General features: G+C 51.5%; 1 protein-coding gene across 4 annotated transcripts in view; it reads right to left on the reverse strand.

The window, feature by feature from the left end:
* Positions 1 to 12,274, reverse strand: part of Rnf213 (ring finger protein 213) — an 86,614-nt gene that overhangs the window by 52,964 nt on the left and 21,376 nt on the right. For all 4 annotated transcript variants that reach the window (XR_009592683.1, XM_060386279.1, XM_021639392.2 and 1 more), the window contains 11 exons: positions 11,843 to 12,102; positions 10,817 to 11,014; positions 8,297 to 8,519; positions 7,978 to 8,033; positions 7,073 to 7,226; positions 5,824 to 6,018; positions 4,858 to 4,947; positions 3,928 to 4,050; positions 2,597 to 2,777; positions 1,003 to 1,176; positions 45 to 194 (listed from right to left, as the gene is read on the reverse strand). Coding sequence is in view for 3 of the 4 variants with exons in the window: in XM_060386279.1 (XP_060242262.1) it covers positions 45 to 194; positions 1,003 to 1,176; positions 2,597 to 2,777; positions 3,928 to 4,050; positions 4,858 to 4,947; positions 5,824 to 6,018; positions 7,073 to 7,226; positions 7,978 to 8,033; positions 8,297 to 8,519; positions 10,817 to 11,014; positions 11,843 to 12,102 (1,804 nt within the window). In the remaining variant the exon portion in view is untranslated. The remainder of the gene's footprint in view (positions 1 to 44; positions 195 to 1,002; positions 1,177 to 2,596; positions 2,778 to 3,927; positions 4,051 to 4,857; positions 4,948 to 5,823; positions 6,019 to 7,072; positions 7,227 to 7,977; positions 8,034 to 8,296; positions 8,520 to 10,816; positions 11,015 to 11,842; positions 12,103 to 12,274) is intronic.

Here is a 12,274-nt window from a genome sequence, read left to right on the forward strand (position 1 = left end):
CTTCACCCTGAGGCCCCTCAGTTGTTCATGCTCCTGGGGCCCACCTTGCAGGAGGTGCTTCACTCCCCCGAACTGCCTCAGGAGACTCTCCACGTATCTCTTCTCTCGCTTGAGGAAATTCAGATCATCCTTTCTTCTGTCCAGCAAGTCCTTCACAGCACAGGCCTTCTCGTGCAGTGGCAGCCTTGTTCTACCTGAAAAGTAACTTGACAGCTCACACAAACCTGTCTGTCTTCCACGTTCATGCTTCATGGTCAGGGCAATAAGGGGGACTGGGAAGATTTCTGCTCACCCAGCCTATGAAGACCTTTGTGCCATGTGCTTGGCAGCACGGAACACAGCAAGCTCCTACTGCTGTTATTCTACTGCCTTCACATGATGCCCTCAGAATAGTAAACCATTGCTTCTCAACTTTCTGGCAAGAACTGCTGGCAATTACAAAGCTCAGAAGCATATCCTGTCCACAAAATGGCTGCTGGACCCTGCTACTAAGGTTGCAGTCCTTCATAACCAGAAAGCCCTGAGCTAGGCAAAATGGAGGACTCCCTTTTCTGCCTCATCTGGGGAGCCCAAATCTCTACACCTCCACCTGGGGAATGTCATGTAGTCCTCAGGGAAATGACAGGGTAACACCCTTTCTCCCAATAAGAACCCACAGGGCAGGCACCTGGGATTTCTGGGGTGCCTTTCCATGTTAGTGAGGCATCTCAGTACCATTAGCCAATGACATTGACCCATCCTGGATATCCCCAATCCCTACTAAAAAGTCCTATAGAACCTTCCCTCACCCAGAAAATTGTTGATCTGCCTCCCTGAAACTGGTCCTCAAATGTTACTTCCCTTTGTGCTCATGGGCCTCAGAAGCCCCAGTTTGTCCCTTGTTCCTGGAGATCAGTGGCCTGTGACTCCAGGAATGAGGGAGTCCCACAATGGCACACTCAAGCTTTCTCCCTCTTGGTGTTTCTCATCAGCCTGAAGGTGATACCTCACTTGGATACTTACTTAAGTTCCAGATGTCAACAAACTGACTTTTGTGCTCAAGGATCAACTCCAGCTGTCCAACCACAATGGTGCCATTTTCAAGGTCCTCGGCAACCTTTTGGAACACAGACTCAGCAGTGGCCATCAGCTGCCTGCCTTTCTCTGTGATGCTATGGATGATTTTCTCATTGGTTTCTGATCAGAGGAAGAGCACACAGTTCAGAACCCGAGTCTCCTGACCCCATCAATTTCCACCATGCATCCCTGACGACTCCTCCTGGGACAGCAGAGGTCAGGCAATTTCTGGTGTAAATACTTCAATAGGGCATGGCTCCCAGCTCTGCATATCCTGGCCGCTGTGCTCTGCATTAGTGTGAAACCCACAGAAAATTTCTCTGCTGCCATCATTAGATTTGTATTAGATCATGTGGTGGTCCATGCCTTTAGTCCCAGCACTTGGGAGGCAGAGGCAGGAGGATCTACACAGTGAGTCCAGAACAGCCAAGGCCACACAGAGCCTGTCTAAAGTCACACGTGCCATATGATTCCCAGTGGGGAAAACAGACTCCAGGAGAGGGTCCCAGACCCTCGGGGCACTGAGGATATCGTGTGACACTGCATGCTCCAAACCTACCATCATACTCCGACTAAAACCTAGAGCGCCCTACCAACCCTCAGATTTGCCTTAACAACAGTGTGCCAGCAGGACCATCTACACATTCCAGATGTTAACAGCAGTCCAGGGGTGCTGGGGGAGCTGTGTGGGAACTATGGTGCTAATGGATTTTTCTAGAAAACCTATCAAACAAAAGTACACACATGGTACACTCAAGCTAACGGTAAATGCATATGGCGCCCACCCCCACAGTACTCCTTTTTTGCCTTACACCACACACAAGTCAAGAGGGGCTCCTGGACTGGGCTGTTGGTGAACATGACAATTACAACCTGACCTGGGCTTTTCCTACCAAACCCAGCACATTCCTGCTACAAGATCTAAACATAGCAGCTCACCCAAGACACAGGAGAGACTTCAGGGGGAGGCATAACACTTGGGGTCTGTGTATCATGGGAGGATGGGGGGGGCTTCCTATTCTATTAGTTAATCAGTGTGTGTGTGTGTGTGTGTGTGTGTGTGTGTGCGTGTGTGTACCTGCATGTGTAAGCAGTCCATAAATAGTAACTAACCAAGGTCTCAATGGACCTGAGATTTGGCTAGTGGCTGGCAAGTGCAGCCTGTTCTGTAAGAAGGCTGGGGACGTTGGTGCTACCGAAGCTGAGCCATCTCGCAGCCCACACGGCGTCTGCAGACCGGAAGCCATTCTCCTGTACTCTGCACTTCATACCCTTCATCTGGAAACTGAGGCCTTAGGGAGTGCCAGGGAGGCAGTCTCCAGGACAGCGGGGCAGCCAGGCAGCTGGTATGGCGTTAACCTTCATGTGGCAAGATGCCCACACCTGCCCAAGTCCCTCCAGCTAAGCTGCTCCCTTTATCAGCACCTGCTGATAAAGGTCCTCAGGGTCCTGCTCCCCACAGCCGAGACGACCCCGCCCTCCCCCAGCTGCTCCTGGCAGACACCTGCACACACCTCCCCCAGGTGCTCCCCACACGCACCCTGAAGCCTGAAGAGTTGCCTCACATCTGGGCCCTTGAGCAGGTATTTGAAGATCTCATCCAGGTCTTCCACAGGCTCCCCATTGTGCATAGGCCATGACTTGGTTATCACAGCAGACAGGAGGGTACCAAATTTCTGCATATCCTGACATGAGAGCCCCTCAAGGACACTGGTCTGAGACTGTAACGAAAATGAGTGAAAATGTAGTAATGTCTTAAGAGTTTGTTGTTTTAAAATAGAACTATGAACGCTAGGCGTGGTACTGTGAAACAGTAATCCTAGCATTTGCACAGAGTTTGGGGCCAGCCTGGGCTGAAACCTTACCTTAAATAATTTTTTCAAAAGTTATCTTTAGAATACTGACTGTAGGTAATGGGCTCGAGTTACCAAAGGGCACATGAGAATGCACGCAGAAGGTCGCGCAGAAAGTCACTGGGTCCCTTAATTTCACTGTGTGGCTTTGTGCTGCTTTGTTGGTTTTAGCTGTAACTTTTTATAATACATTATTTTTCTTTTCACGGTTTTCCTTTCAATAACATTTCACATCTATTCAAAACAGTTCACAGAGCCTCAAAAGGAAAAATGCTCACCGGGGTGTGACACAATGGCTAAATGCTTGCGTGCCACGACTAAAGCCCTGCTTCAATGCTCAGCACCACATACATTAAAAATATAGACTGGAAATAGCAAAGTGCAGCCCAGAGAGCTGGGTAAAGGTGCCTTCCAACAAACCTGACAACCCTTGGCTCCCACATGGAAGGAGACCTAGCTGCCAAAAGATGTCGTCCTCTGATCTCCTTCATGCGTGTCCTGAAACTGGACCTGACCTCATGCCCTGACTCAGAGGACTCAGGTGGATGATGAAGGGCCTTATAGAGCTGGAACTACAGGAGCTCGAGGAAGCAGCTCAGTGAGTACGCCTCTCACACATGTGGCCCCTGTCTCAGTCACTGAATAGAAAAGACCTAACAGAAAATAATGCCAAGCCAGCAGTTGATGCTCTCGGGCGGGACTGAGGCTCAGCCTGCCAGGCAGCTGGGCAAGGCCTGTAAGGCTTGTTACAGAGTCTCACTGTGTAGCCCTGGCTGGCCTGACCCTAGCTACGTAGACAAGGCTAGGCTTGGCCAACCTGCTCTGACATCTGGCCTAACAGCTGTGGCTTTGCACGGCACTCAATAGCCCAGGGAACAAGAATCCATGCTATTTCTTAAGTTGCTGGATAAGAATATGGCTCTGGGCACAAAGGGGATCTCAGAACAAGCAGGCTTCAGCACCTTTGGCAGACCCTATCAGAAAGCCCCTGTGAGCCCATGCTGGAAAGGCTAGTGACCTGGCAGGCAGAGCTCACAGCCTCAATGACACACTTCTCAAAGCTCCTGGCCACGCTATCATGGAGTCCGCCATCTTGCCACTGACTGCTGCAGAAGAAGGAGATCTGCAAACGGGGACGCTCCTGCAGAGAAGGGGGAGGCGAGATCAGGGATGTGGGTGCCTCAAGGGGGAAGGCGTGAGGGCTGTGGGGTACCCCACTGCTACACTGGGGAAACACGAGGTGTCCTCACCGCCCGTGACTTAAGCTTCCCTGCACAAACATCAAGAATGTGCACAATGACCCCAGCATGAGAGGAACAAGGAAAGTCATGTCTGTAGCTGGACATGTGGCTGCTGCCTGTGTCCCAGCACTTGAGAAGCCACAGCAGGATGAATTGCTGGGAGCTTGAAGCAGGCCTGGGATAAAAAGCCACTCAGAAACCCAAAGCTTAAAACGGCATTTGACCCACCCTGTGCAAACAAACAAACAAAAACAACAAAAAACCTGCCAGCACTGCAGCATGTGACAATAGGTAAATTTTGAAAAAATAAGCTGTTTCCTTCTACTTCAACTTTTCTAACATCTATTGGACAGTTTGATAAACCTACGTAAAAACTGATTTTCCATTATCACCAAGCTGCATTCACACACAGTGTGTGTGAGTGTCTGTGTGTGTCTCCTCTCGGTTGCAGCTTTTACTAACTGGCCAGTCCAAGTGTGTGCACCCGTCCCTGGCTATGATTAGGGTCCCCATCATAAAAACTCTGTCCCTAGTCTTCTGAGGGACACAGAAAAGCTCTGACATTCTTCTGAGGTCAAGACAGTGGCCAAAGCAGAAACACACGTCTGACCCCTGCCTGAGCACCACCAGCCTTCACACTGAAAGCACTCCACCAGTGGGTATGTGAGTGAGGGGGCTGGTCTCCGCTGCACCCCAAGCTCAGGTACCTGCTTGAGCCTCCCTTCCATGTCTCCTAGCAGTGACTGCTTCCAGCCATGCTTCTCCGGGAACTTGATTTCTGCCAGCCTCCGCCATACCTGCAAGATTCAAAAGTGACAACAGGGAGGAAATGTAAGTAGACAGACAGCCAGGCACAGGGGTTCTGATCTGTAGTCCCAGGTATTTGGGAGACTGCAGCAGGAGGATTGTCAGAGTCCAGGGGTTCGTTCGAGGCTGGCCTGGACACCATAGTAAGATCCTGTCTCAAGAGAGGAAAACAAGGTGGATCCTGTTATGGCAGCATGAACGGCTAGAGCCCAGGCCTCAAGGACAAGGGGCCCTCAGATTCACTGTCACTGGTGAATCAGGGCAAGGCGACCCACTCTGGCCCATACAATGCAGGGCCCACAACCATCCTCCCCATGTGTGACTTTTCTTTGTTTGGAAGGAGTCTCCCCTAATGCATGAGTGAAGAAGAGTAGACACAGTTCCTTCCACTAAAGCCCAGGGTTTTGCTTTGGCACACACACTGCTGGTATTTCTCTACCACTTGGGGTAAGGTACAGACGTTACACCACCAGGTGATGAGCCAGGCACTGCCAGCCACACTGGACTAACCCAAGCCCACCTGCAGAACTGTACTCCTGACCTTGCTGCAGGGGCACCTGGCTGTCACTCCACAGCTTCTTTCTCACCTCCAGCTCAGAGCTCCAGCGTCACTCGCCACATCCCCAGCTTTAAGCAGCATTCCTGACACTGCTGTCCCCATCACCTCTTGGCAAGAGGGACCCTGGACAATTCAGCACTTTCCATCTGTCCCTGGGTCTACAAAGTCCCTTCTTTACAGGGGAGCCCACTGGCTGGGCCTCAGGACGTGGTCATAGTTCTTGGGCAGCAGTGACGTTTCCCAGTCCCTTCCTTATGTCTACACCTATGTGCCCTTGGCAGCTTCGCAAGCTCTCAGGAAGGCTCACCTCTATCTCTTGAGGGTAGGTAAGCTGGATCGCCATCTCTTTAAAATAGGTGGACAGGGAAGGGTCTGAGCTGGCACGGAACATGCTCCTTTTAAACGTGTGGCGCAGCCAGTTTCTTGTGGTGCTCAGGGCTTCCTGGAGAGTGTGTGTCAGCAAGTCTTCATCAGCTTTTGCAGCCGCCTCTTCTTTGGTACCCTGTAGGCATGTGAGAGAGGGATTGCAGAACCTGCAGGCATCAGTCCTGATGACCAGCGTACGATCCCCAGAACCCACACAGTGGAGGGAACTGACTCTTTTTTGTTTGTTTGTTAGGTTTTTTTTTTTTTTTCTAGACAGGGTTTCTCCGTGTAGCCTTAGCTGTCCTGGACTCACTTTGTAGACCAGGCTGGCCTCAAACTCGCAGCAATTTGCTTGCCTCTGCTCCTGAGTGGAATTAAGGCATGTGCCACCACAGATGACTGAGATCTGAGCCTTCCTTACAAGTTGTCCTGACTTCTACACTCATGTCATGGTTTGATCTCTGGCTCTCTCTGACAAATACACACATACAAAATACATAAGTATTTATATAACATGTTATAAATAAATATATAAATATGTTGAAAAAAACTAAAAGGAATAACAAAATATACAATTATCTTCCACTGATAGTCAGTTCTGACTTTTGAAAAAAAAGAAATTCAGTGAAATGCCCAAGACCTCTATACCACTTTCCAGCTGAGGAGCAGACTCAGAGAGATGATGCACAGCAGTGAGAGCACTGTCTCAAATGGGTGAGTGAAGGAAGCAGCAAGAAGGATGAAGTTCAAAGACATGAAGATCTAAAGTGGAGACCAGGCTGCAGTCCCCTCCAGCAAGCACAGAGGGCCAGGGGCTGGTTGCTGGGCCAATCGCTGGGCCGGGAGCCGGGCCGGGAGCTGGGAGCCGAGGAGGGTGCAGGCGCACTGTGGGGCTGCTCAGGACATGGGCTTTGCTACTCTAAACTCCCGAGCAGAAAGCAGGGAGTGAGCATGTGCTCAGGGCAGAGTGGTCCCCAGTATAATGAGTGGGGTCCCGCCTTTGGACAGCAGAAGCAATCTCTCCCCCCACGGCCCCAAATGCCTCCATGCCCAGACAGCTCAGCTGGAGCAGGACCCCAATAAACTCCCTGAGGGCTGAGTCAGCCCACAGCTAGTCTCCTTCCCCTTCCAGCTGAGGATGCTAGATGCCCATCCCTCCAAACAGTATAGGCCTCGAGGACCCCACTTACCCCTGGAGGTCTGAGCGTAAGCATCTTGCAGACAAGCTCGGCAGACAGGGCAGGAATCTCGTAGAATATCATGTTAGCTGTGCCCTTGCAGACAGTTTCATGGAGGGTCAGACACTCAGTTAAGTAGGTCTGTAACAGGCTCTCCCCAAACATCCTACTCAAAAAATAGTGCAGAGAAATGAGAAATGGTTGAGAACTGAGAAGAGGGAGGGGAAAGAAAAGGCTAAATTGAAATAAAGAGCAATTTCTTTGTGTCCTACAAACACAGGTTAATGTTTACTGAGTGTGTTTGTGCATGGATCTCACAGGGACTTATCTGACTACCTAGCAGGCCTGACAATCTGTATATGGAAAAGGGGTGGGGTTGGGGTTGGGGCTGGAGGGAAGGCTCAGCAGTCAGGACCATGTGCCACACTACAGGAGGACCCACGGCTGCAGCTCATGCAGTTCCAGAATGAAGAAAAAACAGAGAAAGAGCTGCCTGCCAGCACGGGTCTCCCGGCTTCCTGACTTCAGAGGCAGCACATGCCTTGCTTCATGCCCCTGCTGCAGGAGAACCCAAACAGCACGGCCCTCACCCCTCACCAGTGCGGGAGCGTACCCTCCCTCCTGCTGTCCTGGCAAGCTTCTTGTCACAGCAGTGGGAACATAACACAGCCATGTTTGACTTTTCAAGGCTGACTTGCCCTCGAGTGAGCCCCAAAGTACAGTGAAGGCAAGCACAGCAAGGGCAGGGGGTAAAATTTCAGCAGCCAAAGCTGGGGCGCCTCAGAGAGCTTGGAGAACGTGTTGGTTTAGGGTCTCCCCAGAGAGGCAGCCTGTGCGAGAAGCTGTGGCCATCAGGGCGCCCACCATGCCTCCCGGAGCATGTGGAAAACAAGGCTGCCTCTGGCCTTTGTACTTACGTGACCTGATAGATTTCCACAAGGTGCATCAGCATTTTAAAGACCCTCTCGACATCCTACGAGAGTGAAGAAAAGGAAGGTGCAATCATGCCATGACTGTATTTTCGGAGACTGTGCCAAGAAAAAAGGCCTCTGTGCTCATAGAACACTGATATGGTCTTTCCTTCCCTTAAAGCAGCTTCCCTTCCGCCTCACTTTTGGTTTGTGGTGCTGAGGAAGAGGCCCAGGCTTTTACTCATGAGGGGCCCTCTACCACTGAGCCCTCTCCCAGCCCTGCAGCAGTGAGCCGGTTCTTGCTGGTCCACACCCCACAACACACCTCTACGTTTTGGTGTGAGATCTTCCCCAGTCCTCGGAGCCGGTATGAAAGCCCTTGAAAACAGTCCAGGACTCGGGCAGGGGCATGGCTCAGGTATTCTGTGCAGTTTTCCAGGTAGGCAGCTAAGCTCTTCAGAGGGACCAGGCTGAACCAGGAGCGGAAGAGGTACTCATCCACCTGCAGCAGGGCCAGATGACGCTGCACGAACAGGAGAGTCTGTTTCCTGAGGACAGAGCGGGAGCCAGGTCAGATAGCCAACAAAGAGTAAGGCAGACTTAAAGATTGCAGGGCTTTGTGGGAAACAAAAGCCAGCCAGGGAGAGAATTGAAAGCATGTGAGGAACTCCAAGGGTAGGCTGACCACTGGACGCTCTAGACCTTCATCCCGTACCAAAACCAGTGGTACAGCCGCCGTTTGTCTGGGGCAGGGCATCAAGCTTTGTGGGCATTCCGTTGGCAGAAGCTGAGATCCCAGTGCCCAGAGTGACCGGCTCATCCCTGCTGCTGTGGGTGGCCTGCAGCAGGCTCTGAACCAGCAGCCGTCTTGGCTCTCAGCCGATCCCACCCCCACTGGATGGCCGCTGCCATCATACTTCAAGGTGCTCATCATAGTCCCACCCCTGTTCTCCTGTCTATCTAAGACTGCAAGACCCCACCCCTCCCCCTACCTAGAGGCCAGGGTTCACCACAGCACAAGGCACCGCCTCCAGCCCTACCCTGAGTTGTGGCAAGCTGTGCATCATGGGAGGGACACAGGACTTGCTCTGAGCTTGACCATAACGTTACTCTCCAGTGGTGCTTGCGCCTTGTCACTCTCTGAGCTACGCCCAACCCTGACCACGGGTCTTCCTAAGTTTTGTCCAGTGCACAGATGCGCACATCCTACTCTGTTTAAGAGGACACTGCAAAACTAAGTGGTCTTAATATTCCGTTTTGCTCAGGGTCAGCAGAGGTCTGAACTTCTATCAAAAATAACCTTTACTCAGTAACTATGGCAATTGGAAGCTGAAAATATGCATGCTTGCATTTCAAATGCAGGGCGGCTTTTCCACCAGCTAACAATGACCATACTTTGTGAAAGGTCAGCGGAGAGTTTGTAATTTTTTTTTTTATTTTCTTTCAAGTTAGTGTTCTTTTTAGAGTCACAGGCTTTTCAAAAACTTCAAATTCTAGCTTCACTGGTAACATGCTTACCACAGATGTGTGAAGACAGGTATCTGTGTGCTCCCCCCACTTCCATACACAATAAGGAGAAACATTGGAGCTGTTTCCCTGATGTACACGCAGTGTATGGGGAATAGATTTACAGTTGACCTTGACTTCCTTTCCTTGAACCATGGTTCAAACCCCAGGACCAGAAATACTTCTTGCCAACACTGAGGGATAAATAAACCATTACAGGATGAAGTCCTATTAGCCTGAAATGCGTCCCCAGTGGAGTAAAGCGGACTGCTCACAGCAAAGGAGAAACTGAGACATAACCATAGAGTAATGTGACGTTACACCTGTAAGGGAACAAGACTTCTGGGGTAGAGCCCAGGGGGAAAGCACCTGCCAACCATGCTCAGGCCAAGCTTCCTCTCCACAATGAGGGGATGGGAGGGAGGAAGAGAGGAGGAGGAAGTGGGGGACAGAACAAAAAGAAAAAGTATCCATTCCATGCCTCTTCTCTATGTCTTCTAAGGAACTTCTGTAAGACTTTCTTGTCCCAGAAGGGAGAGCCCACAGTGAATACACTACCACTATTGATCTGCCTAGGCCAGCATCAGAGCCTTCTCCCAGCAGCTCTGCTGGTCAGAGAGGCAAGGGCTGGAGGATGGCTTGGGTGTGACGACGCTTGCCGTACAGGTATATATGTAAAAGCCAGCCACAGGGCCTGAGCATCTGTAACCCCAGCGCTTCCGTATGGAGAATGCACAGAAGGTCATGGGCTGAAGGACTAAGGCACCATTTCAGAATGGAAGACCAATACTGGGGATCTCCTCTATGCTCCATAGGACAGACAGTCACACACACACACACACACACACACACACACACATACATACACACACACACACACACACACACACGAAATAACTAGGCAGAGACAACGGGGGACTGGCAGCAAAGCGGGGGCACCCTTCAGGAGGCTGGCATTACCCTACACATACCTGACCTAACAGGTGATTGGAAAAACACTGGTTGGTGATGGGGGATGGGGAGGTAAACAGTAACTTGTCACCAGTAATGTTTTGTCTTTCAAAACAGGGTTTCTGCATAGTTCTGTCTGTCTTAGAACTAACTCTGTATTAGGCTGTATTTTCAAACTCAGAAGAGATCCTCCTGCCTCTGCCTTCCATGTGTTGGTATTAAAGACATGTGCCACCACCGCCGGCTTCTCTTAAAGCACAGAGAACACGTGCTGCTATTGCCGCTGAATGCACATACCCCTGATGTTTACATTTTCTTCATAACTAAGGTTAAAGGATGCACATTAGTGGATCTGTGAATGGCATCCAAATGCAGCTATTCAACTCACGTAGTGGGCCCCCTTTCCCGAAACTGTACAAAGGAGATGCCTTCAAGGCCTGCCCAGGCATCCTCGGCCTGGCTCTTGGAGTCCTTCCTGGGTGGAGACAGCTGCGTGCAGTGGTGCAGGACAGGCAAGGTGCCCAGCCATCGGTCCAGCCCCTGGTCGATGCACCTGTGGCACAGGTTTGTCAAGTATGCACGCCATCTAAAAGGAAACAGAGGCACAGTGAGGGGAGGGCGGGCCAGTGGCCTATCCGCAGAGCACAAGGAACAAACAGTGTGTGTGGCTGGACAGGGTCCACACCAGGAGACGCTTCTTTCCTAAGAAAGTCAGGGTAGCCCCACTCCTAGACCAACCCTCATGGAACCCTGCAAGAGCAGTGTGCACCCATACTGCACAGCTGGGGAACTATCTCAAACACAGGAAGCCAACAAGCTAACGCCAGTAAAGCCACTCAGGGAAGGCTGCCAGATACAACTTTCAAGCCCTAAACAAACCAGCCTCCAAACTTCCTGTGACCCCGCAGTGACAACAGGCCTCCTAACCTAAGTGGCCCATGCAGGCTTCCACAGAGGCATGTGAGCAAACATCCAAAGCCTGGCTTGTACTTGGTGTATTCCTTTACGGAGAGACGCCCTGTCCCAAGCCCGTAGGACCCTCCCACCTCAGCCTGCAAAGCACCGGGGGCTGCATGTTTGCACCACTCCCCAGAGCTCCGTGAACAGGATGGTGCCTCCCACCCGCAATCCTGCACTCAGCGAGCAGCAGACAGAACTCTCAGCAGCCCGGCTACATAGTGAGACTATTACATAAAAAGGAAGGGTAGTGGGGCTGGAGAGCTGAGATGGCTCAGCAGCTAAGCCTGAGGACCCAGGTTTAGTGCCCAGGGTCCACATGGCAGCTCATCCGTAACTCCAGTTCCAGGAGGTCCAGCTCCTCCTCCTGCCCTTCAGTAGGCACCAACATGGTGCACAACCATAGATGCAGATGAAACATGGGTACAAAGAAAATTAAAGAATAAACAGAAAATACATTTGAAGCTTGCTGAGGATGGGGCTCAGGTCGCTGTGGAGGGCTTCTGGAGAGTCAGCACTTGGGGTAAGGAGGTAGCACAGTGAGGTCAGGTCCGCCTTAGGTACAGGAAAGTCAACTTCTTCCACCATGGAAAGGATGATCAGGCCCAACTTCAGTTTGCTCCTCACAAGACAGTCGGCAGGCAGAGAGTCCCCACTCTTTCCTTCCAGGAAGGGTTCCATCTGCTGTTTCATGTGCTCCCATAGGTTCGCCCGCACCTAGGCCCAGGAGGGAAAGACGTGTGAGCTGTGCGGGCCACAGAGAGGTGGGTAACAGTGCCAGGGACCAGAGAGGTCCCTGAGACCCCAGAGCAGGGAGCACTCCAAGGAAGGTCTCACCGGCCTCTCCCCTGCTTCACAGATGCCCAGTCCCCAGCCCTGCAGGGGGGCG

Source organism: Meriones unguiculatus, chromosome 7 (assembly GCF_030254825.1).
Source record: "Meriones unguiculatus strain TT.TT164.6M chromosome 7, Bangor_MerUng_6.1, whole genome shotgun sequence".
In the NCBI taxonomy this organism is placed as follows: domain Eukaryota; kingdom Metazoa; phylum Chordata; class Mammalia; order Rodentia; family Muridae; genus Meriones; species Meriones unguiculatus.